General features: G+C 49.4%; 1 protein-coding gene across 1 annotated transcript in view; it reads right to left on the reverse strand.

Annotated features, from left to right (window-relative positions):
* The window catches only part of cfap58 (cilia and flagella associated protein 58), a 282,899-nt gene extending 259,895 nt beyond the window's left edge, over positions 1 to 23,004 (reverse strand). Inside the window, exons 1-3 of the mRNA XM_072479551.1 lie at positions 22,859 to 23,004; positions 18,735 to 19,010; positions 10,058 to 10,206 (exon numbers count right to left, since the gene is read on the reverse strand). Of these exons, the coding sequence (XP_072335652.1) occupies positions 10,058 to 10,206; positions 18,735 to 19,010; positions 22,859 to 22,864 (431 nt within the window). The 5' untranslated portion in view covers positions 22,865 to 23,004. The remainder of the gene's footprint in view (positions 1 to 10,057; positions 10,207 to 18,734; positions 19,011 to 22,858) is intronic.
* Positions 23,005 to 27,738: the final 4,734 nt, after the last annotated feature.

The following is a 27,738-nucleotide window of genomic DNA, read 5'->3' on the forward strand; positions in this document are numbered from 1 at the left end:
CTGCAAGCGGAAACACGCGGCTAAACACGCTCACTATGGGGCTTTGTTCCCATTTACTTAAATCCCGCCCAAGAAATCTGTTTATTTCATTCTTAATTATATTCAATAACTTGGCCGCCACAGCATTCTGAGTGAAAAGATTTCTCCTCTTCGCTGTCCAAAATGGCCTACCCCATATCCTGAAACTGCCACCCTTTGTTCTCGACCCCCTCAGCTGGGGGAACATCACCCCCTCCATCCAGTCTGTCCGCCCTGTCACAATTCTATATGTTTCAATGAGATCCCTTCTTATTCTTCCAAACTCCAGTCAACACAGGCCTAGTCAACCCAATCTCTACTCCTGTGACAACTCCTGCCATCCTGGGATTCAGTACAGTGAACCTTCACTCCATTCCCTTTATAGCACGTATAGGGAAGGAGTCAAATACTGCACACAATTTTCCAGGTGTGACCTTACCAAGGTCCTGTACAGCTGCAGTAAGACATATCTGCTCCTCCTCGGGGAGGAGATGAATATGGGATGAATTCTCCGCTGTCCGCCGCCAGCACTGAGAATCGCGATCGGGCGGAGAATGCTAGTTGAAGCAAAAATTGGCATTTGCGCCTGGCACCGATTCCGACGCGCTGGTCCAGTCCCCCGCTGGCGGCCCGTGCAAATCCATCATTTGCATGGATTTGAATATCATAAATGGGTTGGACACTGCATGCACCATACCTCCACGATGCACCATCCATCTCAGGCTGGGGTCACATCGGCGTGATTTGGTGTAAGTATTTACAGGCGGGCCCTGGGCACCATGGCTGGTGAAGGGGAGCAAGAAGGTAAGAACACTTTCTCAACTTATCGGGCTTGCTGGGGCGGTGGCTGCCTGGACCCCAGGGAGTAATGGGGAACGACTTGGTTCTACATCCATGCACTCGGGATGTACATCTCAGGATTGGAGTGGCCTGCCATTGCTGCAGTATGTGGTTCAAACACACCCCTTTAGTGCAGCTTCCAGGCCCCTAGCTGTTCACATTGCTGACTGCTCACTGTATCCTGTAAATGCTCAGAGGGCCAGCCAGTGAGGCTCAGCTGCCAGCTGTTCAACAGGCTGAGGAGGAGGAGCGAAGGAGGTGCCGCGCCACGGCACGGATATACCATCAGCACCGGTCCTTCGAGGAGCGGCCTGGCACCTGTGCCACGCTGACTCTGGCTAACAAGAGAGACTGAGCACCCCTGCGACAGATAGTGGCACACCTGGCACCGTGGGAGTATGGAGGAGCACACTCACTCCTGGTGGTCATCGAGGTGACAGTCGCCCTGAAAGTTTATGCCTCTGGCTTATTCCAGGGCTCGAGTGGGGACATGTGTGGCATCTCGCAGACGTCCGTACACAGGTGCATCCGGCGCGCTGTGACTGGATCCCTTGTCCCTGGGCATCAGACTTCAATCTGGACCAGGCCCACCAGGATGCCCGGACGAAGGAGGTCATTCATTTTCTCCTGGCATTGGGTGCCCGGAGGAATTGCAGCCAATTCATGTGGGCAGAGTGGTGGGCCATTTGCAGCTCCGCATTTTTTTCAAGCAACGTATTGCATGCGATTCAGTTCCAGTGGGAATACTTAGGGCTGGATTCTCCATTTCCCGAAGCCGATTTTGTAATCGGCAATCGGGCAGAGAATCCATTTTTACGACCGAATCGGGGGCGATGCCTGTTTTACGCAGGTTCCGCCCCCTCAAAAATGGCATCATCATGGCGCTCGCCGCATGCCATTGGGACGGCCTCAGGACATCACCTGAAGGGCCTCTCCTGATGCTCCGCACCCGGTGCACCGAGTTCCCGACCGGGCAGGTTGACGTGTGGTCTCAACGGTCAGGAACCCAGCGTGGCGGCTGCTATCAACAATGATGGAAGAGCCCAGCACACCAATGCAAAAGACAGGGCTGAAGCATTTGCAGCAATCTTCAGCCAGAAGTGCTGGATGACCTATCTTGGCCTCCTTCAGAGATCCCTGGCATCAGATTCAGTCTTCAGTCAATTTGATTCATTCCAGCTGATATCAAAGCTGAAGGCGCTGGATACTGCAAAGGCTATTGGCCCTGACAATATTCTGGCAATAATGCTGAACACTTGTGTCCCAGAACTTGCTGTGACCCTAGCCAAGCTGTTTCAGTACAGCTACAACACTGGCATCTACCCGGCAATTTGGAAAATTGCCCAGGTATGTCCAGCAACAAAAGCAGGACAAATCCAACCCAGCCAATTACTGCCCCAACAGTCTACTCTAAATCATCAGCATAGTGACAGAAGGGGTCATCAACAGCGCTCTCAAGCAGCACCTGCTCAGCAATAACCTCTCACTGATGCTCAGTTTGGGTTCTGCCAGGATCACTCAGCTCTTGTTCTCATGACTTGGTTTGAAACATGGACAAATAGGCTGAAATACTGAGGTGAGAGTAACTGCCCTTGACATCAAGGCAGTATTTGACCAAGTATAGCATCAAGGCACCCAAGCAAAACTGGAGACAATGGGAATCAGGGGGGAAACACTCAGCTGGTTGAAGTCAGACCTAGCACAAAGGTGGATGGTTGTGCTTGTTGGAGGTCAATCATCTCAGTTCCAGGGCATTACTGCAGGGGTTCTTCAGGGTAGTGTCCTGGGCCCAACCATACACAGTTGCTTCATCAATGACCTTTCTTCCATCATTAGGTCAGAAGTACGGAGGTTGGCTAATGATTGCACAACGTTCAAAACCATTCACAACTCCTCAGATACTGAAGCAGTCAATATCCAAATGCAGTAACACCTGGATAATACCCAGGTTTGGATTAACAAGTTGCAAGTAACATTTGCGTCACACAAGTGCCAGGCAATGGCCATCTCAAACAAGAAAGAATCTAACTATCGTCCCTTAACATTCAATGGCTTCCCATCACTGAATTCCCCATGTCAACATCTTTGGGAGGTTAATTTTGATCAGAAACTGAACTGGGCTAGCCATATAAATACCGTGGCAAGAAGAGCAGCTCAGAGACTCTCAAAGCCTGTCCACCATCTAGTTACTAGTCAGAAATGTGATGGAATACTCTTCACTTTCTCTGTCAGCACTCAGGAAGTTGGACACCACCCAGGAAAAAGCAGCCCCATTCACTGGCACCCCATCCACAAACACTCAATCCCTCCATCTCTGACACACAGTGGCAGCAGTCTAACCATCTAAATATGCACTGCAAGAACTCACCAAGGCTCCTTAGACAGCAGCTTCCAAACCCACGATCACTACCATCGAATGGAACGGCACTGTAGGTGTACCGACACCACTTGGACTGCAGCGGTTCAGGAAGGCAGCTCTCCACCACCTTCTCAAGGGCAATCAGGGATGGATAATAAATGCTGGTGTAGCCAGCGATGCCCACATCCCATAAATGAATAACCAAAAAAAACAAAAGCAAAATGCTGCTAATGCTGGAGACCTGGAACGAATTTGACAGGTGCGAGGTGCACAGAATACTGGGAGAGATACGCAGAGGAGACAACAGTAGGTTCATAGATGGGGTAAGAGTGAAGGAGAAAATAAAATAATCCAAATTGGGATTACTGTGCATGTATGTAAATGTACGGAGTGTGGTAAATAAGACTGGCAAGTTACAGGTGCAGGTTGACATGTGGAAATATAGCTATAACAGAGACCTGGCTCAAAGAAGGGCTGGACTCAGTGTTAAATATACCTGGATACAAAGGTGTGCACCAAAGATAGAAAAGGAAGAAAAAGGGGGAGAAATTGTGGCATCGATTAAGGAAAACATTTCAGTATTAAAGAGATTTTTGAAAAGAGTCAAGGACTGAATCTATTTGGCGGGGGCTAAGGAACAAAAAAGATACAATTACATTGCTTGGTGCAATCTTATAGGCCACTAACTAGTGGGAAAGATGGAGAGGAATAAATTTGCAAGGAAATTATGGAAAGGTGCAAAAACTGTAGAGTCCTTATGATGGGGTGTTTAATTATCCAAATATAGAAACGTTTCTCCTGCAGTAAGTTTCCAGTTCAATGTGGAAAGAGACAGAGTGTGTTTCTCCGTTTCTGAGACTGTGTTGCCGCCAACGCAGAATTCGTGGATTCCCATGTCAACAAAACTGGCGCCACACCTGCACCGATTCCGCTACTGTGGAAGGGCTAGCACCGGGAAATGGTGTGGGATTCGCCGGGTCCGTGATTGACACTCGGGAAGCTGACAAGCTGCAGCCGCATGTACACATTACAATCCCCACACACATTCATCCCAGCCAACAAGATGGCAATGGTTGCGCTGGAGGGCGCCCATACAGTGGTGGGCCAGAGGGCACCTAGCGGGGTGGCCTGGGGGGCACCTATTTGCCCCTTGGTCCCTAGTTCACAGTGGACTGTCAGCTGCGTGCGCAGCTGCATGACTGCCTTGCCAACTGCAGCAATGTTGTCCCGTGCCCATCCACCCCGACCCCACAGCCCACCTCCTGGCCACCCACTGCTACTCCCCCCCTGGCCCTGGCAGAAGTCCCCCAGCCAGCGGCACAACAGTCAGCAAGCTATGGCGATGTTGGACACTTTCCATAACCCCTCTCTCTCCCTCAGCAGCCACAACGCCGGTTTCACGATTTGTAAAAGAACTGGGGCGAAATTCTCCCCCAACGGCGGGATGTCCGCCGACTGGCGCCAAAGCCGGCGCCAATCAGACGGGCATCGCGCCGGCCCAAAGGTGCGGAAGGCTCCGCATCTTTGCCGGCCTAGCCCCAACATTGAGGGGCTAGGCCGACGCCAGAGGGATTTCCACCCCGCCAGCTGGCGGAAATGGCATTTGTTTCCCCGCCAGCTGGCGCGGAAATGCGGCGCATGCGCGGGAGCGTCAGCGGCCGCTGTCAGTTTCCCAGCGCATGCACGGGAGCATCAGCGGCCGCTGTCAGTTTCCCGCGCATGCGCAGTGGGGAGAGTCTCTTCCGCCTCCACCATGGTGGAGGCCGTAGCGGAGGCGGAAGGGAAAGAGTGCCCCCACGGCACAAGCCCGCCCGCGGATCGGTGGGCCCCGATCGCGGGCCAGGCCACCGTGGGGGCACCCCCAGGGGTCAGATCGCCCTGCGCCCCCCCCCCCCAGGACCCCGGAGCCCGCCCACGCCGCCTGGTCCCGCCGGTAAATACCAGGTCATGGTATTCGCTGTCCAAAATGGCCTACCCCATATCCTGAAACTGCCACCCTTTGTTCTCGACCCCCTCAGCTGGGGGAACATCACCCCAGCAGCATTGGCATCAGAGAATTTACAGTGCAGAAGGAGGCCATTCGGCCCATCGAGTCTGCACCGGCTCTTGGAAAGAGCACCCAACCCAAGCCCACACCTCCGCCCTATCCCCATAACCCAGTAACCCCACCCAACACTAAGGGCAATTTTGGACACCAAGGGCAATTTAGCATGGCCAATCCACCTAACCTGCACATCTTTGGACTGTGGGAGGAAAGCGGAGCACCCGGAGGAAACCCACGCACACACGGGGAGAACGTGCAGACTCCGCACAGACAGCGACCCAAGCCGGGAATCGAACCTGGGACCCTGGAGCTGTGAAGCAATTGTGCTAACCACTATGCTACCGTGCTGCCCCGTGCTGGTATAATTCGCCAATGAGTTGCTGGGGACAGCCCTGCATCATACCGATCTCCAGACCATGTATCAATGAGGGAGAAGAGAATATCAGGAAATTTCACTCACAAAAGAAAAAGTACAGTTCTGTGAAAATAGAAAATGCCGTAAATACTCATCAAGTCTGGCAGCACCTGTGGGGAAAGAAACCAAGTTCATACTTCAGATCAACAACCTTTCATCGGACAGTGGAAGAAGTTAGACATGTAATAGTTCTTAGGCAACTGAAGGGGAGGGAGGTAGAAAGAACAAAAGGCAAAGCTACGGGATTCTCCATTGGCGGGATCCTCTGCAGGTTTCCCGACGATGTGGGGGTGGCCACAATGGGAAACCCCATTGGCCGGCTACGTGAACGGGGAATCCCACTGCCGGTGGGAGGTGGGGTACCGTGTCGGAAAACGGGGCTGGCAGGTTGGAGTTCTGTGAAAGGGTGGAAGACAGGTGAATTAAAGAAACAAAAGATAAGTCGAGAGGGAGTGTGAATGGCAGAATGATGAACAGCTGCCACCCGAAAGCAAAACGAAAGTAAATTCACCACTATTGGTGTCATTCTATCCAATAGTCGATATTGCACCAGAAGAGCAAAAAGGAACTCAGAACCTCAGTCAGTGTCCAAGTGAAGCACGTGTAATAGCACTGAATAACATCAGAAGCCTTCAGCATTGTACAGTGACCGGATGCCCAGACTCGAATATCCCATTCTTCCTTCCCTCACTAATCCACAGAAGGTTGTTGCAAAGACGTATTGAATATCCTCTGCAATTGCTCGTGTTCTTGCAGTTTAATGCACCACCATCCCTTAGTGCTCTTAGTGTTCAATCAACGTACAGCAACCATCATTCGATGGTTGAGCTACTTAGTTGAAATGTTCCTCCATCACAGCTCAAGATTAAGGACAGCTTAATGTTCTCAGCACAAAAGCAACAGTTCCCCATAATTATTTTAAATTGAGTTCTCACTCAAATTGTGTCTCTAAATGGTGTAAGTACATGCTTGTAAGTTCAGACAGCTTTGAGCCATGTTAAAAGCATAATGGAACGCTGAAAGCCAAACATAGCTTTTCGTAGAATCATCTGATGGCATAGCATGGAAGGAGGCCATTCAGCCCATCGTGTCTGTACTGGTTGTGTGAAAGCCATCCAATCAGTTCCATTCCCCTGCTCCTTCCCTGTAGCCCTGTAACTCTCTCCCCTCCAAGTACTTGTCCAACTCCGTGCTGAAAGTCATTCATGAACCTGCTAGCAGCACTATATCCTGGCAGTGCATTTCAAATCTAAGCATGTCACTACGTACTTTCTTTCCTTCCTCATGTTGCCTCTGATTCTCCTCCACCTTCAAAATGTGTCCTCTGGTTACCGACCCTCCTGCCACTGGAAACAGTTTCCCCTTATTTACTCTATCCGAAACCGTCGATTTTTCAGCACCCTATCAAATCTCCTCCCCACCCTCTAACGAGGACAAGCCCAGATTTTCCAGTCGCTCCACATAACTGAAGTTCCTTATCCCTGCTGGTATTCTAGTCAATCTCTTCTGCATCCTCTCTGAAGCCTTGATGTTCTTCTTCAAGTGCGGTGCACAGAATTGAACAGAGTGGGCAGGACTTTCCAGAACTTCCAATCATGTCAAAGGTCAATCCCCCCACCCCCCACCCGCCGCAGGGGGGGCGGAAAGTCCCACCTAATATTACAGCTGAGGCCTCACCCGCTTTTTATAACGGTTTTATCAAATTATTTTATCAGTGTTGATAAATTTAATGTCTGTCTCCAAGGGTGGTAATGTAAGAAGCAAAGCTGATGACAGCTATGCAAGCACATTACCACCTCGCTACCCTATCTGGAGATTTGCATTTTAGCTGTAAGTAAGTACGTCAGTGTTCTCTGAAAAGCTAAACCTCGAACCAGTGCATTTGAACTCTAAATTTTTCCTTTGCATTCCAGTTATAGGTATTTGTGTCTTCCTTCGTTTCCTCCAGTATTCAAGGCTTCTTTCCATCTTCTCCACTTCACGCTTTAAAAATTGCCATTTACTCTAATTTGCCAACACTGACAATGATTTACTGGTTGTCCGCTCTCCCTTTCTCACGCACCCTTAAATTCTGAGGTTACCAGCTTTCAGACTCGGACGGCGCCTCTGCACTTTGGCACACAAGCCTTGCAGTTATCAGTGGCTGTTTTAAATTGAATTATTTCTCCAGTTCAGGCTTCAAAGTGAGTTAAAATCATCCAGCTTTTCTGCACTTAAATATCCTGGTGCACTCAACGCTCGAGATGAGGCGGCAAAGGAATTCTAGCTGCGAGGCAATTCAAGTGCCTCCTGTTTTTCCCAAAGGTTCTGAGATTCACATTACTGTTAAGAGTTCATCTTCAAATCTATAGTTTCTACATTCATCTTGTCCTTTACTTTCTGCAAGCAAACACTGAAGTCTCTATCTTCCCTTTCTCACTATTTTTATACAAGGAACTTAACAGAGTGCAATTTATCAAATTATTTCATAATAAAGCAAGCTTGAACTGAAATAAAATGCAATATATTAGGGCACATAATATATATTTAGTCCCATTTTACATAACCATAAAATCTGCTTTATCCTACAGCCTCTATTTGACCTGTATGAGTCAGCATCTGTGGCCGCTTTCACTTGCTTAGCTTCCTCGTTCTCTGGTTTTGCACAAACATAACTCAACAGTGACAAATTGACATTTTTCACTGAGAGTTGCCACCATGCTTTGCAGTCCAGCCTTGACAGTGCATTTTCTTGAGAGGAGAATTACAGAATGGCTAATATAGATAAACTATAAACATCTCCGAAAACCAAACATGCCCCCCCCCCCTCCCCCCCGCCCCCACTTGTCAGGTTGTCAGCCAACAGCCAGGGCTCTGTGGCAACACACTCACAGGACTGGATAATTGAAGGCATCACGTCAGTAATTTTACAGGAAAATCGCCCGCTGCCTGCAAATTGCAGTTTGTTATTGGCGTTGGGAAGTTCAATCCAGAATGGCTACTTGGATTCGGACATCTGCACCCAAGCAAGAGTAAGCAGGGCTAACTCTGACTTTGGCAGATCGGGAAAAACTGTTTGGCAGTAGCAGATAAGTCTTCAGAGCTCACAGTCATCCGGACTCGAAACGTCAGCTCTGTTTCCCTCTCCACAGATGCTGCCAGACCTGCTGAGTCTTTCCAGCATTTTCTGATTTTATATCAAATTTCCAGCAGCTGCAGTATTTTGTTTTTATCTTGCCTTTGTATTAGACAGCAGATCAGTCATCCGTTATACACCTTTCTGACTTCCATTCCTGTCGGCTTCAATGGAAGCAAAAATCAGGAGAGTCAAGTTGCTGATTCACTATCACCCAGTTTACACCATGGCCCAAAGTTAGTTACATTGGATGATGAATGCAATTTCTCCAGTTAGTAGTCAAGGTTGCCACTCACCTCATGCAGACAGCTTGTGACCAGACGTACGGGGCACGGTTTAACGTGAAAGAAACAGATTCCCGTTTTGTGCCCGTGTAGCGGGGTGCTTCTCAGCGCCTGCAGTGTCGAGAGCAGCCCTGCTATCTAATGGGACTCTAACAATTTTTTCTCCTCGGCAAGGGACACCCAGCCAAAACCACACTTAGCTCATTTCCTGCACTGATAGGCTCAGCTTGCCAGTGCAGAAGGATTATTCGTGGATCAGGGCACCATTTTAAATGCCGCCCCGATCTTTCGATCCCAATCTGATCCGCCACCATGGCCTCCAGACCACCCCTCCCACCCCCCCCCCACCCCCCCCCCCCCTCTCCACTGCCCAAGCTGACATGTTACAGGGTCTTCGAGCTCCCCCTCTCCCTACCTTTAAGGGCAAGGCACTCCCGGGCTCGATCCCTGGCATAGGCAATCCGGCACCCAGGTACCTTGCCCCTGCCCGCCTTTCAGTGCCACCTGGGCATCCTGGCAGTGCCAAGGTGCCTGGGTGTTTACAGGAGTGCCAGGGTTCCACCCTTCCCAGAGCCCGACCACCTGAGGGCCTCTGATGGCATGGGAGACCTCCCCAGATGCTGTTACACATGGTCCACGTTTGTGTGGACTAGTGCTAAACATCACCAATGCGAGGCCTCCCAGGCAAGGCCATTACCTCCCAGGCCTGGGAGAATATAGCATAGACATATTTAAATGAGCAATTAAACATGTTAATCTGAATCATGCCCAGTGAGGGTGAGATCCGGAATGCGACGTCTCGCAAGATTTAACAAAATCTCGGAGGCGTTCCGAGCGAATCTCATGAGAGGCCTCTCGCGAGGTTAAACCGCTTTGTTGCGTCACCAAGTCGGGCGCGACAAGGCCATTAAATCGCGCCCATACAATAGCATTCCAGTGAAGAAATTACAGTAGGAAGAAAAAATTAATTCAAACAACCAACCTGCTTTCCTGGCCCAACGAAAGTCCAGCGCCTTGCTCCACCAACCTGGTTAGGTTACTAATTTCCTGCTTTAGAGTGAGAATGGTTTCCTTTCCTCGCTTTTCCTGTTCAAGAGATGAGTCAACCATTTTCCAAGCTTTCTCGATCTCCTTTTGTTTTAACAAAAACAAATGGAACAGAATTAGCCCAAACATGCAGACCTTGCGGTGACCCATCATTTTTTTAAAAAGAGATTTGGAATCCATCAATTTGATACAATAATAATTATCTGTAATGACCAGAAGAATTCATATTCCATTGTACGGTAGCACAGTGGTTAGCACTGTTGCTTCACAGCGCCAGGGCCCCAGGTTCAATTCCCGGCTTGGGTCACTGTCTGTGTGGAGTCTGCATGTTCTCTCTACGTCTGCGTGGGTTTCCTCCGGGTGCTCCGGTTTCCTCCCACAAGTCCCGAAAGACGTGCCGTTCGGTAATTTGGACATTCTGAATTCTTCCTCCGTGTAGCCGAACAGGCACCAAAGTGTGGCAACTGGGGGACTTTCACAGTATCTTCATTGCAGTGTTAATGTAAACCTACTTGTGACAATAAAGATTATTATTATTATTTATTATTGTCATAAGTAGGCTTACATTAACGCTCTCTTCTGTGATGGTGTTGACATTCTCGCAATAGAGTGTTGTTGGAAGCTCAATGGTTTTGCTGCATTGACTGAGCTCCAGTTTGTTCACCTTTCTGACACTCCTACTCTTGGAGGACTGACCGGCTACAATGTGGCTGATGACAGAGGATGGCTGCTGTGGTCTCAATCACACTTCTGTTTCCCGCCTAAAATCTTTTTTCCTGACTGTTCATTGACCCTGCAGGTTCTAATGGTAGCTTGCAGTGTTAAATCTTTCCCTTGCAACAGCTGCTTACAGGCAAGATCGCTATGGACCCCAGAGACTATTCAATCTCTGACTAACTCACCAGAAGGGATACCAAATCCACATTTCTTCACTGAGATTTTCAAATTTGCCATATATGATTGTGTCGATTTATCTGCTCTATGCTTCGTCGAATTACATGCCCACCTGTCGAGGATTTTATTTTACCGACAGATAAATGTTCTCAAACTTAAAAAAATTATTTAGTGAAGTCCTTGTGCCATACTGCCAACTCATGACACCATGTATAAGTGCTGCGTTCTCAAACACTGGCAATAAGGACTTGTAACAAACAATACTTAATTTACTAGCAGAGCAGCTACTCCATGCTTGTGCTCTGCCCGCTCCAGGGAGAACCCCCATGCTTCCGACACATGGTCCTTTTTGTAGCCATCACGTGACCACTCGGTCTACGCGCACCAACTACTGTTGACTCTTAACTTCCCTCTGAACTGGTCTGGCAAGCCACTCAGTTACACTGGCAGCACCCTGTGATGGGCAATAAATACCACCGTTGCCGCAGCACCCAAAATCTGAAGCTGAATAGAGAGAGGGTTCCACCAAACAACAGAACCTTGTGAACAACAGCAAGGAAAATACAAAATGTTCTGCAGATGGCAGCCCACGCAAGTGTGATAACAGGCTCCAACAGCAGAGATATCTGGAGCAAGGTTGTCAGCTATCTTGCTACGAGTTTTGTTGGAATGACAGAATGTAACAACAAACTTGCACATATACCAAGTACATGTTCAAGTTCAATGATAAATATTTCTCTCTGAAACACGTCTGTGGCACTACATCTCCAAGTTAAGTGATTTAAGGGCTATATTTATAGCTCTTTTAAGGTTTCCAGGTGGATCACAATTAGATTTTTTTTTAAAGAATTGCATTGCAGTGGAAGTCACCAATCACAACAATAAGATATTGAAGCAGCAAGCAACTAGGCTGAGGAATTTTAGTCTCCAGTTGTAATAAAATCAATGCTAGTATTAAGGACAAGGTCAGAAAGCTGACTGGCTGCAGTTTTCTCATCTTCACCTTAGCCAAGCTTACCTACCCTGCAATTCATACAAGAAGCTTTCACATTATCACAGCAGGAGACATCAGTCGTGTAGAACAGAAAAGACAGGATGGTGCACATTTTGACGTTTAGCACTTTATTTTCATGTTGTGACTTATCACGTTGACAAAAAACCTTCCGATGACAGAAGACCCAATATTTCTCAGTGTTGAAAATGTGGACGCACGATTAAAAGGAAAAGAGAATATTCGGACAAATAGCCAAAATGTTGCAGTTTCGGTGTATGCAGAGATTGTGGAAAGATGTTCAAACCACCCTTGGAAGTATTGAATGCAGTGTGGTCACAAAACTTCAAAAACCAAAATAATTCCATGGGTAAGGTCACACAAAACAGCAACAGGAATGGTACAAAGTTTTTAAAAATAAATTTAGTGTACCCAATTTTTTTTTCCCATTTAAGGGGCAATTTAGTGTGGGCAATCCACTTAACCTGCACATCGTTTGGGTTGTGGGGGGTGAAACCCACGCAGACAAAGGGAGAATGTGCAAACTCCACACAGACAGTGACCCGAGGCCGGGATAGAACCCGGGTCCGCAGTGCTGACCACCGTGCCACCCGGATTGGTACAAAGTTGTCTCCTTGTTCTCAGGCTCACCTTGGCCTGCCAGTGTTCCAGGGAAGCTCAGCACAAGCTCGAGGAACAGCACCTCATCAACACTTTACAGCCTCCCGGACTCAGCATTGAGTTCAACAATTTAGGACCATGAACTCTGTCTCCCATTTTGACTTCTTTCGCAACGTACCTGTTTGAATCTTATTTTTCATAGTTTTACCTTTCGACGGCCCTGTTCATACCTCCCTTTGCCTTTTGTTCCAGCACATCTTTAGCCATGCAATCTCTCCCGCCCTCTACCCTATCGCAGAGCTTCCCTTGTGTTCTTCCTCCCCTTCCCCCTTTCATGAGCACAAACCCCATCAGATTTCTACGTTCCTTCAGTTGACAGGAGGGTCATATTTGTCTTGAAACCCTAACTCTGTTTTTCTCAGGAATGAGGCTGCCAAATCTGCTCGAGCATTTCCAGAATTTTCTGTTTAGGTGTAAATCCAAATGGGGCTTTGTTCGTTGGAAGAACATCAAAATATGATTGAAGTTGTCGAATGTGATGAAGCAAATAGATTCTCTTCCAGTAGATTATCCGAACTGGAGAGGATGGGTAAGCTAAGGAACACGAGTATGAAATACAAAATAGTTCTGTTCGAAATGAGGAAGAGTCTGGGTGCGATTCAGCGGACTTAAAACTAAGTCCGCTTTCGGATGCGTTTGATGGGATAATTCTCAACGGCTGCAAGGCCAAGAATCACCCCACCATTCAACGGCACTTTACCGTTCTTTTTGACGTCGGGGAGATTCTCCCTGCCAAGGCTGCACTTAGAGGTATTTTCTGCTGGCAAGCTGATCTCGCCAACAGGACTGGCTGCTTGCAGATCGGGCGCCATTTTGATCAGCAGCCCTGATGTCTCCCGCATCCCTCCCCGCACTGCCCCCGCTTTCTGGGCACCCCTCTCATCCCCCAACCTTGTCACGGCTCCTGGGAATACTCCTCTCAATTCCCCCCCCCCCCCCCCCCAATAGGTGTCGGATGAATCCGGTGTCCGGGTATTTAAATGAGCCATTAAGCTCATTTACAAATGCAGATCTGGATCTTGCCCAGCGGGGGTGAGATCCAGATCACACCGGGCAGAGCGATTCGGGTGACTCACGATCGGCCCAATGACCGACGCGGTGCCCGATTTGGAGCTCTCGCGTGATTCACCCATTGTGCCCGGATCCGCACCGACACAGTGGGGTTGCTGAAACACCCCCTTTGTTTTTCACAAGAGTCATTGACTTTCAGAAGCCACCAAAATATGTGGCATGTATGTGGGTTTCTGCAGTAATTTAAAAGCAGATGGACAAGTTCCTGCAGGAGAGGATACATTGAATTTCTTAAGATAGGTAAGGAGTAGCAATAGTTGTAGTTGTGCAGGTTCCTAGATTTAACTTCACTGTCTTTGGGAGTCAGAGACAAATTTCCCAGTGCTTTTTTCCCTAAATCAATTACAGGATTTTTATCAGGCATTTTTCTCTCCGCAGGAGATTGTGTAACATGATGTATATGGTTCTACCCATCTGGATGGGTCAACCTTGAAGAACCAGATAGGAGGCCAGTATTAGTAAAGAAACGGTATTGGGGAAATTTATGGGATTGAAGGCTAATAAATCCGCAAGGCCTGATAATCTACATCCCAGAATACTTAAGGAAGTGGCATAGAAATAGTGGATGCATTGGCCGTCATCTTCCAAGATTCTGCAGACTCTGGAAAGGTTTCTACAGGTTGGAGGGTACCTAACATAACCCCGCTATTTAAAAAGGGAGGTAGAGAGAAAAGAGGGAATTGTAGACTAGTAAGCCTGACGTCAGTAGTGGGGAAAGTACTAGAATCCATTATCAAGGATTTAATAGCAGAGCACTCAGAAAACAGTGGCAGGATCGGACAGAGTCAGCATGGATTTACGAAAGGGAAATCATGTTTGACAGATCTACTGGAATTTTTCGAGGATGTAACAAGTAGAGTTGATGAGGGGGAGCCAGTGGATATGATTTATTTGAACTTTCAGAAGGCTTTTGACAAAGTCCCACAGAAGAGATTAGTGTGTAAAATGAAAGCACATGGGGTGAGGGGTTGTGTATTGAGATGGACACAAAACTAGTTGGCAGACAGGAAATAAAGAGGAGGACTAAGCAGATCTTTTCCCAAATGGCAGTGACTAGTGGGGTACCGCAGAAATCAGTACTGGGACCCCAGCTATTCTCAATATAGATTAATGATTTAGATGAGGGAACAAAATGTAATGGGTGTGATTCATCGAACTCTTGGTGCCCGACTTGGTGGCAGGAAGAGGCCGTTGAATCTTGCGAAAGGCCTAGAACAAAATTTGCGACGCTCAAAGCACCTCGCTAGCCGAGATCCAGGGACACATATTTAACTGAGCCATTAGGCTCATTAAACTGTGCACCCGCCCAATTGACCCGGGCCTGTGATTCATAGGCCTCGCCAGCGAGGCCGCAACCGGACGCCGTTTGGTACTGGTTCACAAAGTCGTGAATCAGTTGCGGTGGCACCTCGGAGGTCGCACTGGGAAGTGGAGGCTGGGGACAGGCATGGTGGGATACTGATACTCCTGCTGGCACCTAGGCACCTTGGCACTGCCAAACTGGCACATTGGCACTGCTAGGGTGTCAGGTGATACTGCCAGGATGGCAGGGGCACGGCCAGGGGTGCTAGGTTGGTGATGCCAAGGATCAGGCCTGGGGGGTGCGTTGCCCATGTGGGGGGGGGGGGGGTGCGAGGATCCTAGAAGAGGTGAAGTGGGGGCGCCCTGCAGCCATGATGTTCGAAAGATAGGGGTTGAAAGATCGGGGCTGCCTTTAAAAATGGAACCTTGATCCGCGAGTAGTCTTCCTGCACTGACTTTGAGTGGCCACGGCAGGGAGAAACACCCCGAGGTCAAAAGAAACGGCAATGTGCCAAAGAATAGAGGGATCTTTCTCAGCACTGCAGTTGCCGAGAAACACCCCATTAAAGCGCCATTCGGTGGACTTTAACTTGAGTCTGCTGAATCGTGCCCAATATCTCCAAATCTGCAGATGACACAAAGCTGAATGGGAGGGTGAGTTGTGAGGAGGGTGCAGAGATCCTTCAGGGGGATTTGAACAAGGGGCGGGATTCTCCCCTACCCGGCGGGGCGGGGGATCCCGGCGGGATGGAGTGGCGCCCCCCCCCAGGACCCCGGAGCCCGCCCACACCGCCAGGCCCGCCAGTAAGGTAGGTGGTTTGATTCACGCCAGCAGGACTGGCATGACAGCAGCGGGACTTCGGCCCATTGAGGGGCGAAGAATCACCGGGGGGGGGCCCACCAACCGGCGCGGCGCGATTCCCTCCCCCGCCAAATTTTCAGTGCCAGAGAATTCAGCGGCCGGCAGGGACGGGATTCACGCCCCCCCCCCCCCCGGCGATTCTCCGACCTGGTAGGGGGTCGGAGAATCCCGCCCAAGTTGAGTGAGTGGGCAAATTAATGGCAGATGCTGCATAATTTGGAGAAATGTGAAGTTGTCCACTTTATTAGCAAAAACGGGAAGGCAGATTATTATCTGAATGGCCATAAACTAGGACAGAATTTGTACAATGAGACCTGGTACCAGTCACTGAAGTGAAGCATGCAGTGGGTAAAGAAGGCAAATGATATGTTGGCCTTCATAGCGAGAGAGTTTGAGTACAGGAGCAGGAATGCCTTACTGCAATTATACAGGGCCCTGGTGAGGTCACACCTGGAATATTGTGTGCACTTTCCGTCTCCTTATCTGAGGAAGGATGTTCTTGCTATAGAGGCCATGCAGAGAAGGTTTACAAGACTGATTTCAGGGACACAGTAAGAAGTCTTACAACACCAGGTTAAAGTCCAACAGGTTTCTTTCAAATCATTAGCTTTCAGAGCGCTGCTCCTTCCTCAGGTGAATGGATAGGTTCCAGAAACATATATATAGACAAAGTCAAAGATGCAAGACAATGTTTTGAATGTGTGCATTTGCCGGTAATTAAGTCTTTACAGATCCAGAAAGAGGGGTAATCCCAGGTTAAAGAGGTGTGAATTGTCTCAAGCCAGGACAGTTGGTAGGATTTCGCAAGCCCAGGCCAGATGGTGGGGGATGAATGTAATGCGACATGAATCCAAGGTCCCGGTTGAGGCCGTACCCATGTGTGCGGGACTTCGCTATAAATTTCTGTTCAGCGATTCTGCATTGTCACGCGTCCTGAAGGCTGCCTGGAGTAAGCAGGTAAGCGCCATTCGGCTCACCCTAGTCCAACACCGGCATCTCCACACCATGGATTTCAGGGATGGCAGGACTGGCATATGAGGAGAGATTGAATCGGTTAAGATTGTATTCGCTGGAATTCAGAAGAATGAGGAGGGATCACATATAAACCTATAAAATTCTAACAGGACTAGGCAGGGTAGATGCAGGAAGGATGTTCCCAATGGTGGGGGTGTCCAGAACCAAGGGTCACAGTCTGAGGATTCGGGATAGACCATTTAGGACTGAGATGAGGAGAAATGTCTTCCCTTAGAGTGTGGTCAGCCTGTGGAATTCGCTACCACAGGAAGCAGTTGAAGCCAAAACACTGTGGGTTGGATTTTCCATTTGGGTGACTATGTTCTCCCGCCGAAGCAGAATTGCACCAGTTTTACGATTCCCTTGCAGTCGTAAAGCGGGATGCAATTCTGTGTCCCACGCCATGCAAATTTCTGCATGGCGTGGAAAGCGAGGGTTTCCCACGGCATCCCCCAATCAGGCCTCCATTAATACGTCATGATGAGCAGGCGGCCTGATAGTGAGGTCTAGCAGCCGGCAAACCCCCACCCCCCTCGCACCGCAAATCGACCCTGACCCACCCCCCACTGCAAATCGACCCCTACACCCACCCACCACACAGCAGCCCCCAAACCCCCAGATTTACTGGGTGCCCTATCCCACCCCTAAGTACAGGGGTGACCCGACCTGCCCCCCCGCCGGGACTTCTGTAATAGGGAAACACCCACCCCCAGGACCCCTGTACTAGAGGGAAATCTCTGTAATAAGGGAATCCTCCAGGGGCCGAACCTAACGGGATCCCCCCCCCCCCCCCCGGGATCCATGGAATAGGTGGACCGCCATCCCCAGGGACCCCTGTAATAGGCATAGGGAGACCCCCCACAGGGCCCCCTATAATATGGGGACCCCCCCACAGGAACCCAAGTTGTAGGGGACCCGCAAGAGACCACTGAAATTGGGAGACCACCACAGGGACCCCTGTAATAGGGACACCCCCCCACCGGGACACCTGTAATCAGGGGCCCCTCCCCACAGGAACCCCTGCCTAAAAGAACCCCCTCCACAGACACCCCCTCGTTGCCAGTTTAAAGATCCAGGAAGCCCGAGAAGGTAAGTTAACTGGAGTTAATTTAAGGTAAAGGAAACGACCACTACGTCGGGGTACAACAAAATAGATCCCGGTCGGGACTTCGAAAGTGCCGTTCCCAGTTCGGGCCGGCTTTTACAGAGGGAGGTAATGAGCCCCAGCTCGACGGGCCTCGGCCCCCCAATGAGGAAGCTCATACTCTACCTGTCCCATGGGGAGATCAATTAGTGTATCCCTATAGGCCTTGTAAGAGTTATTATAGTTTGAATAAACTAAAAGACAAAATGATGCTCTTCCTTACGAATCAGATGATTTCCTTTTTAATTACTAAGACGCCTGCTCATCATGACGTATTAATGTAAAAATACTGCAAACTAAATTAATCTTTCCAGACATCTCCCTCTCCACCTGCAAGTATAAGTTAGCTCGCAGAGAATACCTACTGCATGGCTGGTTACATGGTTAAATACCGAACCTTAGTGTGCGCTGGTGGAACCTGGAGGAGCAGTGATGATAAACTTATAGTTTAAATTTCAAATGCTTTGAGAATTTGCTGAGTTGCCAATCTTTGATTTATAATGTAACCGAGCTTCATATTGGTTAGCTTGTGCACCAGTCTACATGCAAATTGTGAAATTGTGAGATAATGTCCATTGAGAAATGGTACACCCTACATTTCACAGACAAATCAGTGTAGCCCAGCCCCACTAGAGAATTGTCACAAACCTCACCTGCTTCAAGGAGTCTATAGTTGACTGGTCATCTTGCGAGAGCTTCAGTGCAGTTGTCACCTTTGTCGAATTTGCAACAATCTCAGCATTTAGGTCCTTGCATTTTGCCATCAGGCGCTTCTCATTTTCGTGGGATTTCTTGAGGGCCCGATGTAGCTTTTCATACTCAACGCGAAATTTCTCCAGTCCCTTGTCTCCCGTAAGTTCAGCAAGCACGTCTTGGAAGTCCCGCTCCAGTGCCTCGAAGGCATGGTCCTCCACAGTTCCTGACTTATCCTGTAAAAGAAAATGGAGAGAGGGGTAGGGTGTGGAAAAGTGTGTGTGTGTGTGGGGGGAGTAAATTAGTTGCAGGTACACAAATCTCTTAAAACAGAAAGAAAGCTATCTTAAAACATGATTTTAATCTCTTCTCTTGCTCCTCTGATCACAAACATATGCAGTTGTCCCTTGGAATGCATTTATATTATTTGTCTCAATGCCTTCACTTGGGAGTTTGCTTCATAAGCCAAAAGGTGAAAAGTTCCATCGTACCAGAGATGATCTCCAGATAGAAAATGCTACAAATAAGCCAACTAACTTGGTGTGCCCAACAAATGCCTGTAGATTTCTTTGTTTCACTTTGTTATGCAGGTATTTATGCAGGAACTTCTCCCTTTCAAATATATTCTTGTATCCCTATTCCTGATCCACTTTTCTTTGGCATCAGCAGCCAAAAGGTTGATGGACCGTCCCCAGTCTGCCACTGATGCCGATGACAGCAACTTGCTTTTGTACGTATAGCACTATCGATGCTTCACAGGAGCATTGTCAAAACAAATTGACATTTGACACCATGCCACAGAAGGACAGATAGAAATAAAAAGTGAAAATGCTGGAAACACTTGTCAGATCTGTGGAGAGAGCGAGCGAGCGATAGAGTTAATGATTCAGGCCGATGACCTTTCCGCTCCTCTCTCCACAGATGCTTCCTGACTGGCTGAGTGTTTCCAACACCTGCAGTACGTACTTTGCTTTTGCTTAAGGAGTTATTGGGAAAGATGGCCAACAAAACTTGTAATGCACGAGACCAGACTTGAAGAAGCGTAGAGACCTACCATAGAAACATAGAATTCCTACAGTGCAAAAGGAGGTCATTCGTCCCATCGAGACTGCACCGATCCTCTAAAAGAGCACCCCACCTCGACCCACTCACCCACCCTATCCTCGTAATCCCACCTAAGCTGCACATCTTTGCACTGTGGGAGGAAACCGGAGCACCCGGAGGAAACTCACCCGAACTCGGGGAGAACGTGCAAGCTCCACACAGTCGGCCAATGATAATTGTAACCTCATCACCCCTAAACGCACTTAGAATATTAACCTTAGAAGACTGGAACAAGGCAACACATGTAGGTTACTCAAGCCCTCAACCTTCTATCAGCATCGTGGCTTAATTTCGACCTTGGTGTAAACATCTGCTTTTGGTCAGACTATCAGAACTGCTGACGGTGCAGTTTCCTTGAGCTACACCAGCAAACTGAGCGCCAGGTCCAGTTCCGGCTGCTTGCCATCAGATCCAACTTTAAAGTTCCCCCTTGGATGACCTGGAAAAACAGAGTGGAGTACTGGTTTTCCACCAACCTCAAGGCACTAAATGTTACTCAGGATGGATCGATTGCAAGACAGTGGAAGAATAGAAAAGCAGCAAGGACTTAATCTTAAATTGTGTGAAAAGGCAACAGGCGACAGATACACTGAAGAGACCGCCATCAATACCCCATAGTCGTCAAACAAAACGAAGATGTTTGAAATGAGACACATGTCGCTTACTACATGCAGATAATTTCTGTCGAAGTCAATAAACGCACCGGGAAGCTCGATGATCGGGTTCCTATCACTTAACTCGAGGGGACACAGACCCCCTCCCCCATCGGCTCGTTACACTGGCCAAACCAGACAATGAGCTAGTGCTCAGTGCTGATCGACTGTGTTTCAATTGCAATGTTAATACACATAATTGCAAACAACGCTGCAGAGTAACACTTGGCGATGCATAGACTTCGGCTCTTGTCAACCTGTGCCTAAAGTATTGGTTGAGCGGAGTGCAGCCCTACTAGGAGAAAGTGTACTTTATGTTTGTGTTCACTACCTGTGTACACTTCTCCACAGGTTAGATGGAGAGACATCTATGAGAGCCACATATCAGGGATCATCACACCAGGTGACGTTTCTGGACAACCCCAACTGAAAAATCAAAGTAAAGAAAGACTTCATTTTTATAGCGTCTTTCGCAACCTTGGGATTTCCAAAAACACTTTCTGACCAGTGCAATCTGTTTTGAAGTGTGGTGATTGGTGTGACAAATTGCACAGTCAACTTGCACAGGGAAGTTCCCACAAAAGCCAGTCTGACAATGACCAGGTAGCCTGGTTTATGTGACCATGCTGGACGGATAGATATTGGCCAGGGCACCGGGGATAATCTGCCACTCCTATCCCTCCCACCCAGCTCAGGCACGGTTCAACATCTCAACGGAAAGACTGCGGGAGCGTCAAATACTGGAGTAGGACTTGAACCCGCAGCACCTCCTGATCCAGAGGCAAGAGTGCCACCCACTGAGCCGGAAAGAGGATGCCACCCACTCCACTGGCTGAATGCACCCAATGGAGGGTGACATGGGACCCGGACCTGAGGAAGGTGAGCCTCTTCAGGGAGGTACATTGGGGGGGGAGGGGGGGGGGGGTGCGGGGAGGGGGAGCGGTGTAAAGAGGTGGAGTGAGTTTGAGGGAGAGGAGGTTGGGGTAGGTTTGCTCCTCCTGGGGGTGGGGATGAGGGTGACATGAGTTTTGGGGGGGGGGGGGGTTGGGGTAGGTTTGCTCCTCCTGGGGGTGGGGATGAGGGTGGAGTGAGTTGGGGGGGGGGGGTTGAGGTAGGTTTGCTCCTGATGGGGATGAGGGTGGGCGTGGTGAGTTTGGGGGAGGGGGTGTGATAGGATTGCTCCTCCGGGGGGTGGGGAGGGTTGAGGGTGGAGTGTGTTTGAGCGGGTTGGAATAGGTTTGCTCCTGATGGAGATGAGGGTGGGGATGAGGATGGGGGTGGAGTGAGTTTGGAGCGGGGTTTGGTATAGATTTGCCCCTGATGGGGGTGGGGATGAGGATGGGGTGGGGGTGGAGTGAGATTGGGGAGGGGTTTGGGTTAGGTTTGCTCCTGATCGGGGTGGGGGTGGGGATGAGGGTGGGGATGGAGAGTTTGGGGAGGGGGTAGGGATAGGTTTGCTCCTGATGAGGGTGGGGATGAGGATGGGGGTGGAGAGTTTGGGAAGAGGGTAGGGGTAGGTTTGCTCCTGATGAGGGTGGGGGTGGAGAGTTTGGGAAGGGGGTAGGGGTAGGTTTGCTCCTGATGAGGGTGCGGATGAGGGTGGGGTGGAGAGTTTGGGGAGGGGGTAGGAGTAGGTTTGCCCCTGATGGGGGTGGGGATGAGGATGGGGGTGGAGTGAGTTTGGGGAGGGGGGTTGGGGAAGGTTTGCTCCTGATGAGGGTGGGGATGAGGATGGGGGTGGGGGTGGAGTGAGTTTGGGGAGGGGGTTGGGTAGGTTTGCTCCTGATGGGGGTGGGGATGAGGGTGGGGGTGGAGTGAGTTTGGGGAGGGGGTTGGGGTAGGGTTGCCTCTGATGGGGGTGGGGATGAGGATGGGGGTGGGGGTGGAGTGAGTTTGGGGAGGGGGTTGGGGTAGGGTTGCCTCTGATGGGGTGGGGATAAGGATGGGGTGGGGGTGGAGTGTGTTTGGGGAGGGGGTTGGGGTAGGGTTGCCCCTGATGGGGGTGGGGATGAGGGTGGGGGTGGAGTGAGTTTGGGGAGGGGGTTGGGGTAGGGTTGCCCCTGATGGGGGTGTGGATGAGGATGGGGTGGGGGTGGAGTGAGTTTGGGGAGGGGGTTGGGGTAGGGTTGCCCCTGATGAGGATGGGGATGAGGGTGGGGGTGGGGGTGGGTGTGGAGTGAGTTTGGGGAGGGGGTTGGGGTAGGTTTGCCCCTGATGAGGTTGGGGATGAGGGTGGGGGTGGAGTGAGTTTGGGGAGGGGGTAGGGGTAGATTTGCTCCTCCCGTGGGTGGGGGTCCCTGTGGGCTCGCAGGCAGCCATGCACTTACCGCCATGGTGGTTGCTGAGTGTCAGACAGAGGGAGGGAGTAGGTGGGTGAGGATGGGGAGTGAGGGAAGGGGGGCGACTTCGCCCCTGCCCGGTGCAGCCCCCACCGCCGATCCGCTGTCTCAGTCCCCGCTGTCCCCCCTCTGGCCGCAGCTCCCTCGCGTCCTCCCGGTCTCCTAGCAACCACGCAGGCTGCGTCACGGCGTGCGCCAAGGCGTGCGTCACTGACCCCGCCCCTCCCCCTGGCCCCGCCCCTCCCTCCTTCCCTGGCCAAAAACAGCAAAACCTGTTGAGCAATTGAAGACAAGTGAGACAGAATAAAGTTCCCATTCATTGCTGGAAGTTCAGACACATGGAAGGCAGTTTGGAAAATTAATATGACGCAAAATAAATTTGTCCAATCCCCCCAAAAAACTTTAAAAATTAAACCCAGTTGGCAATTGGCCATCAACCTACTGGACAATTTAATCATCGTGATTGCCCAGCAATCATGCCGAGGAATGTCTTGTTATCCTCAATTCCCCTTTGGGAACAGGCTGATGGCCAATCCGTTCGGACCGCGTCATGGACATTCCTCCTCTCTGATGTCAATGAGTTGGGCATTCGGGGTCCTGGCCTTGCCGGCTCCGTCTCACATTTCCATTAAACGTCCCGGTGTCCCATCATTTTCCCCTCAAACTGGTTCAAAGGTCCCAGTTTTCAGTTTTCCCAATTATTCTGCAGGAGGGAGCTGTTCTGTAGGTGGGTCCTTCCATCTTGGACTCGAGGTGTGGGACTTGGTTCTTAGACAAACTGTAGACATACTCTGGTATCTTCTTAACAGTTGGTTACGGATGGGGGTGGGAGTTAATTTAAACAGCATTACTTTCTCCTCATCATCCGTCCATTAGCAAAAAAAGTGTTTTGATTTGCTTCCCCCTTCGCGAGCGGTGGCATATTTCCCAACCCCTCAGCAAATTTTATATTAATGAATGCACAACAATAGGATGAACTCAAAGCATTTGTTTATTCGGGAAAGCTCAAACGGGGGAGGAGTGCTGTAAAGATGGATGAAGACAATAAAGATTTACAGTGCAGAGACTACAGAGAAAATAAATAGTGTTTCACATAGGTTCCAGAGTCCAGGATCAAAGTCCTCCATAGGACATGTAGTATTCCTCCACAGGGGTCAGTGAGTTGAAAACTGGTGCTGGATAATTCACTTTTCTAGTGGTGTTGACTTCACACAATGAGGTGGGCATGCAGACATGAATCAGTCTTGTAGGGATGGTATAGAATTTCCAGTAGAAGCAGTGGAGCTGGGGTCAAGTGCCCAACTTGGACCAGAGCTCCTTGTCCCTGATACAACCAGATGGTAAAATGGCAGACTGAGATTTGACAGTACGGGAAGGCATTATTTCTGAATCCATGAACGAGAGGTCCATGTCACATGACTCCCACCTCATCACACTATCTTTTCCAAAAGGTGTGTATCCTTCGTCTGGGTCCCTAAGATTGTTGAATGTCTCAACCATGAAGAATTGAAAGGAAGGTGATGGGGTCCTGTGCCTTTGCATACCGGCAGAATCCTCTTGGGCAGCCTGGGTTATGAAAAGCAAATGGCTTTTGTGCAGTTCTTTTACTTTTGGTCTGTGCCATCCACCATGTGTAGTTCGTGGTTCTTCAGCGATAACGACGCACGAGTTCCCCTGATACTGCCAAGCAGCTCATTTTGTTTGAGGGTCACGAACAGATGTAGATAAGGTATATTTAGAGATAGCGGGCGGGATTCTCCGACCTCCCACCGTAATCTCTGGTGCCCACGGCAATTCTCCCGGCCCCGATGGGCCGAGCGGCCGTTGGTTTCTGGACAGTCCCGCCGGCGTGGATTGGACATGGTCCCACACGGCGGGACCTGGCAGGTAAGCTGGCTGGTGTGGTCCTCAGGGGGGTGGGGGGGGGGGGTGGGGGCATGGGGGGGATCCGGTGGCCTGGCCCGCGATCGGGACCCACCGATGTGCGGGCGGGCCTGTGCCGTGGGGGCACTTCTTCCTTCCGCGCCAGCCCCTGTAGGGCTCCGCCATGGCCGGCACGGAGAAGAGAACCCCCTGCGCATGTGGCAGAATACGCCAGCCGGTCTGCGCGTGTGCTGAACGACGCCGGCGGATCTGCGCACGCGCTAACTCGCGCAGTCCCTTTGGCGCCGGCCTAGCTCCCGGAATTGCCGAGAATTCTGCAACTTCCGGCCCGCCCGACACCGGAGTGGTTCGCGCGTTTTTTATACCGGCGTTAGGCCATCGCTCCGGAATGAGAGAATCCCGCTTCGCATATCTCTATCCATTTTATAAAATGTTCAGAGTGATGTCTTAGTCCCTCACAGTCTTTGCAGCCTCAGAGGAAAGATGAATTCTATTTAATTTTTTTAATATATGTAAGTGATCCTTGAAGGAAGAATAGGAAGTAACAAAGGTATAACCAGGATAGGAGGAGTGCACAGTTTATGTAGCCACACATGTCACACCATAAATTTAAAAGCTTGATTCACTCACCAAAATGGTCAATTATTTATTTTCACACCTGTTAGATCCATATTAAAACAGATTTTAACCGGGATTCTTTCCATAAACTCAGAATGATTGACTTATGACAAAACAAAACTTATTTTTAAAAATAAGTTGCAAGGACTGGTTAACACATAATTCTAATCTGGAAGTATAGCTATCTATCCCTTTTAAAATTTCCCAATACACACATACACAAACAAAGGGCAAACTGATACGTGTCCCTGCAGAGAAGGGCAATTGAAGAGTAGACTTTGAAAAAAAAGATAAAGTTTGCAGGGTTTCAACACTGTCGATCTGGAGCACGCTTGTGTGATTATGTGTCATTAGTCCCAGTGGAGACCTGGAAGTTCTCACCAGCAGAGCTTTGGCATGGAGGAAAATAAAGCTGGATGGATTCTTCCCATCTCAGCCTCTCAGGTTTCCAAAGATAAACGAGTTCGACTGAGACCAGGATTACTAGCTGGATACCGACAATCCCATGTTTCCAGGTAAGGCAAAGGGAGAAAAAACTTTTCACTTCCTCAGTACAGTCCCAACTGAATTTTAACAAAAGCAAGTTCAAACTCAGCTCAGCTCTGTCAGGTAATTTCCAGTAACTCAATAGTCTTTGCCTTTAAACCAATTTTTCCCCTCAGTTAAAAATGAAATGAAATGAAAATGAAAAAATAATTACAGCACAAGAAAGCAAACGGCTGTCCGCCCTAAACTACCATGCTAGTCAGGTGATTTATTGGAAAAGGCATTGCTTGCTCCCAGCCCAAAGGTGAACTTATGACATTTTGAAAAAAAATCCAGGTCAGCTTCCGGGTGTCTAAACAATGTCGCATCTTTCCATATTTTAAAATGAGTTGTCCTGAAAGGTATGATTCTAACAATGCATTCATTCTCTCATTCACATTGGCGAGTGAGACACACAGCTACCAGGGGCAATGGCAGTTCTCTGTTGCATTTCCCTTTCTTTTTTAGGTTTGAATCTGTGTTTGTTAAGGCCATTGTCCTTTCCCGGGATGCGGATTGGAATAGGTTGATTTGCGGAGGTTCAAAATCTATCTTATGAGAAGGCCTTGCAGGGTTAGAGTCCTGAATTATCCTCTGTTGGGGATCGGGCATAGACAAAGCCTTCGGTTTCAGAACTCTGTCTGTCCAAACTCCTGATTAAGTGTCCTCTAAAGGGTCTGGGGGGTTTTACAGAATGGTTAGCTCTCAGGGGGTGAGTGTCGTTCACGCTAACCGCAGGGGAATCTCACTCTGTGAGCGTCAGGTCTTTCGAACTGCTCTTGTCCAGCTTAGATCCTGCAGGTCCACCCTGGCAACTTGTGGGTTCAGCTGTTCGAACCTGGCGATTGTGGTTGAGGTGGATTGTCAAGAGATTGGGGTGATTTAATGCGACTATGGTCTTTTTAGGGGATTCCAGTTCAGTGTCCGGCTCAGGCAGTGGCACAGCTTGGTGTTCCAGTTTTTGTTTCTAGATGTTTTAGGTTGGCATGGCAACCGGGGAGCAATCTGTCCCTGAACTGATGCCAGCCTTCCTTGGTCCAGACGATCGAAGACAACCTTCTAGAATGGTCCTCTCCCCCATCCATACCAGATAGGGCTGCAGTGCTACAGCCTGGAGGGTCGTTATGGATCATTTTAAATGCAGTGGGCAGCACAGGCAGGTTGGCACACGATCTCCCCGTTTAATAATTTCTCAAGTCACAGTGATATTCCCTCATCCAAGAACCTCTTTGTCCTGGAATTCAAGGCGCAATTGCCTAGCGGCTCCCCCAGTATGTTGCTCTCTTACTCCAATATTTTACCTTTGTTGTGTTGGGCGCTCTGGATCCGTGGAACACATACAGGCCACCAACACTTAAAATAGTACAACACTATTTTATTAAGTCAGAAATTGTTTAACATACTTTCACCGTGGGTTAACACGATATTAGATTGAACTAAAGACCTTTGCTTTGTCCTAACCAGTCAATGCACTCAGCACATGGTGAATGTCTGTGTTGCAGGCTGTGAGCTCTGTCCTACTAGGAAGCTGCAGCTCGAATGAGCGGGAACTCTGATGCCCCCTGTCTCTATAGTGCGTGTGCTCTAACTGGTGATTGGCTGCGGTGTTGTGTGTGTGTTGATTGGTCCCACTGTGTGTCCATCAGTGTGTGTGCCTGCACCATGATATACTGGTGTATATTATGACAACCTTCAGTTCTGAAAGCAGTCTCCCTCCTAATCCCCCCTCAAGTTAACCATCTTTCCAGACTAATCAACCATATTCCCCATCCCCTTCTCCACATCTTCTTCCCCCGTCTTTCATAAGTGCACTTTTTGATCATCTCCACCAGTGCTGGCTG

This window comes from Scyliorhinus torazame, chromosome 16, assembly GCF_047496885.1.
Source record: "Scyliorhinus torazame isolate Kashiwa2021f chromosome 16, sScyTor2.1, whole genome shotgun sequence".
Taxonomy (NCBI): domain Eukaryota; kingdom Metazoa; phylum Chordata; class Chondrichthyes; order Carcharhiniformes; family Scyliorhinidae; genus Scyliorhinus; species Scyliorhinus torazame.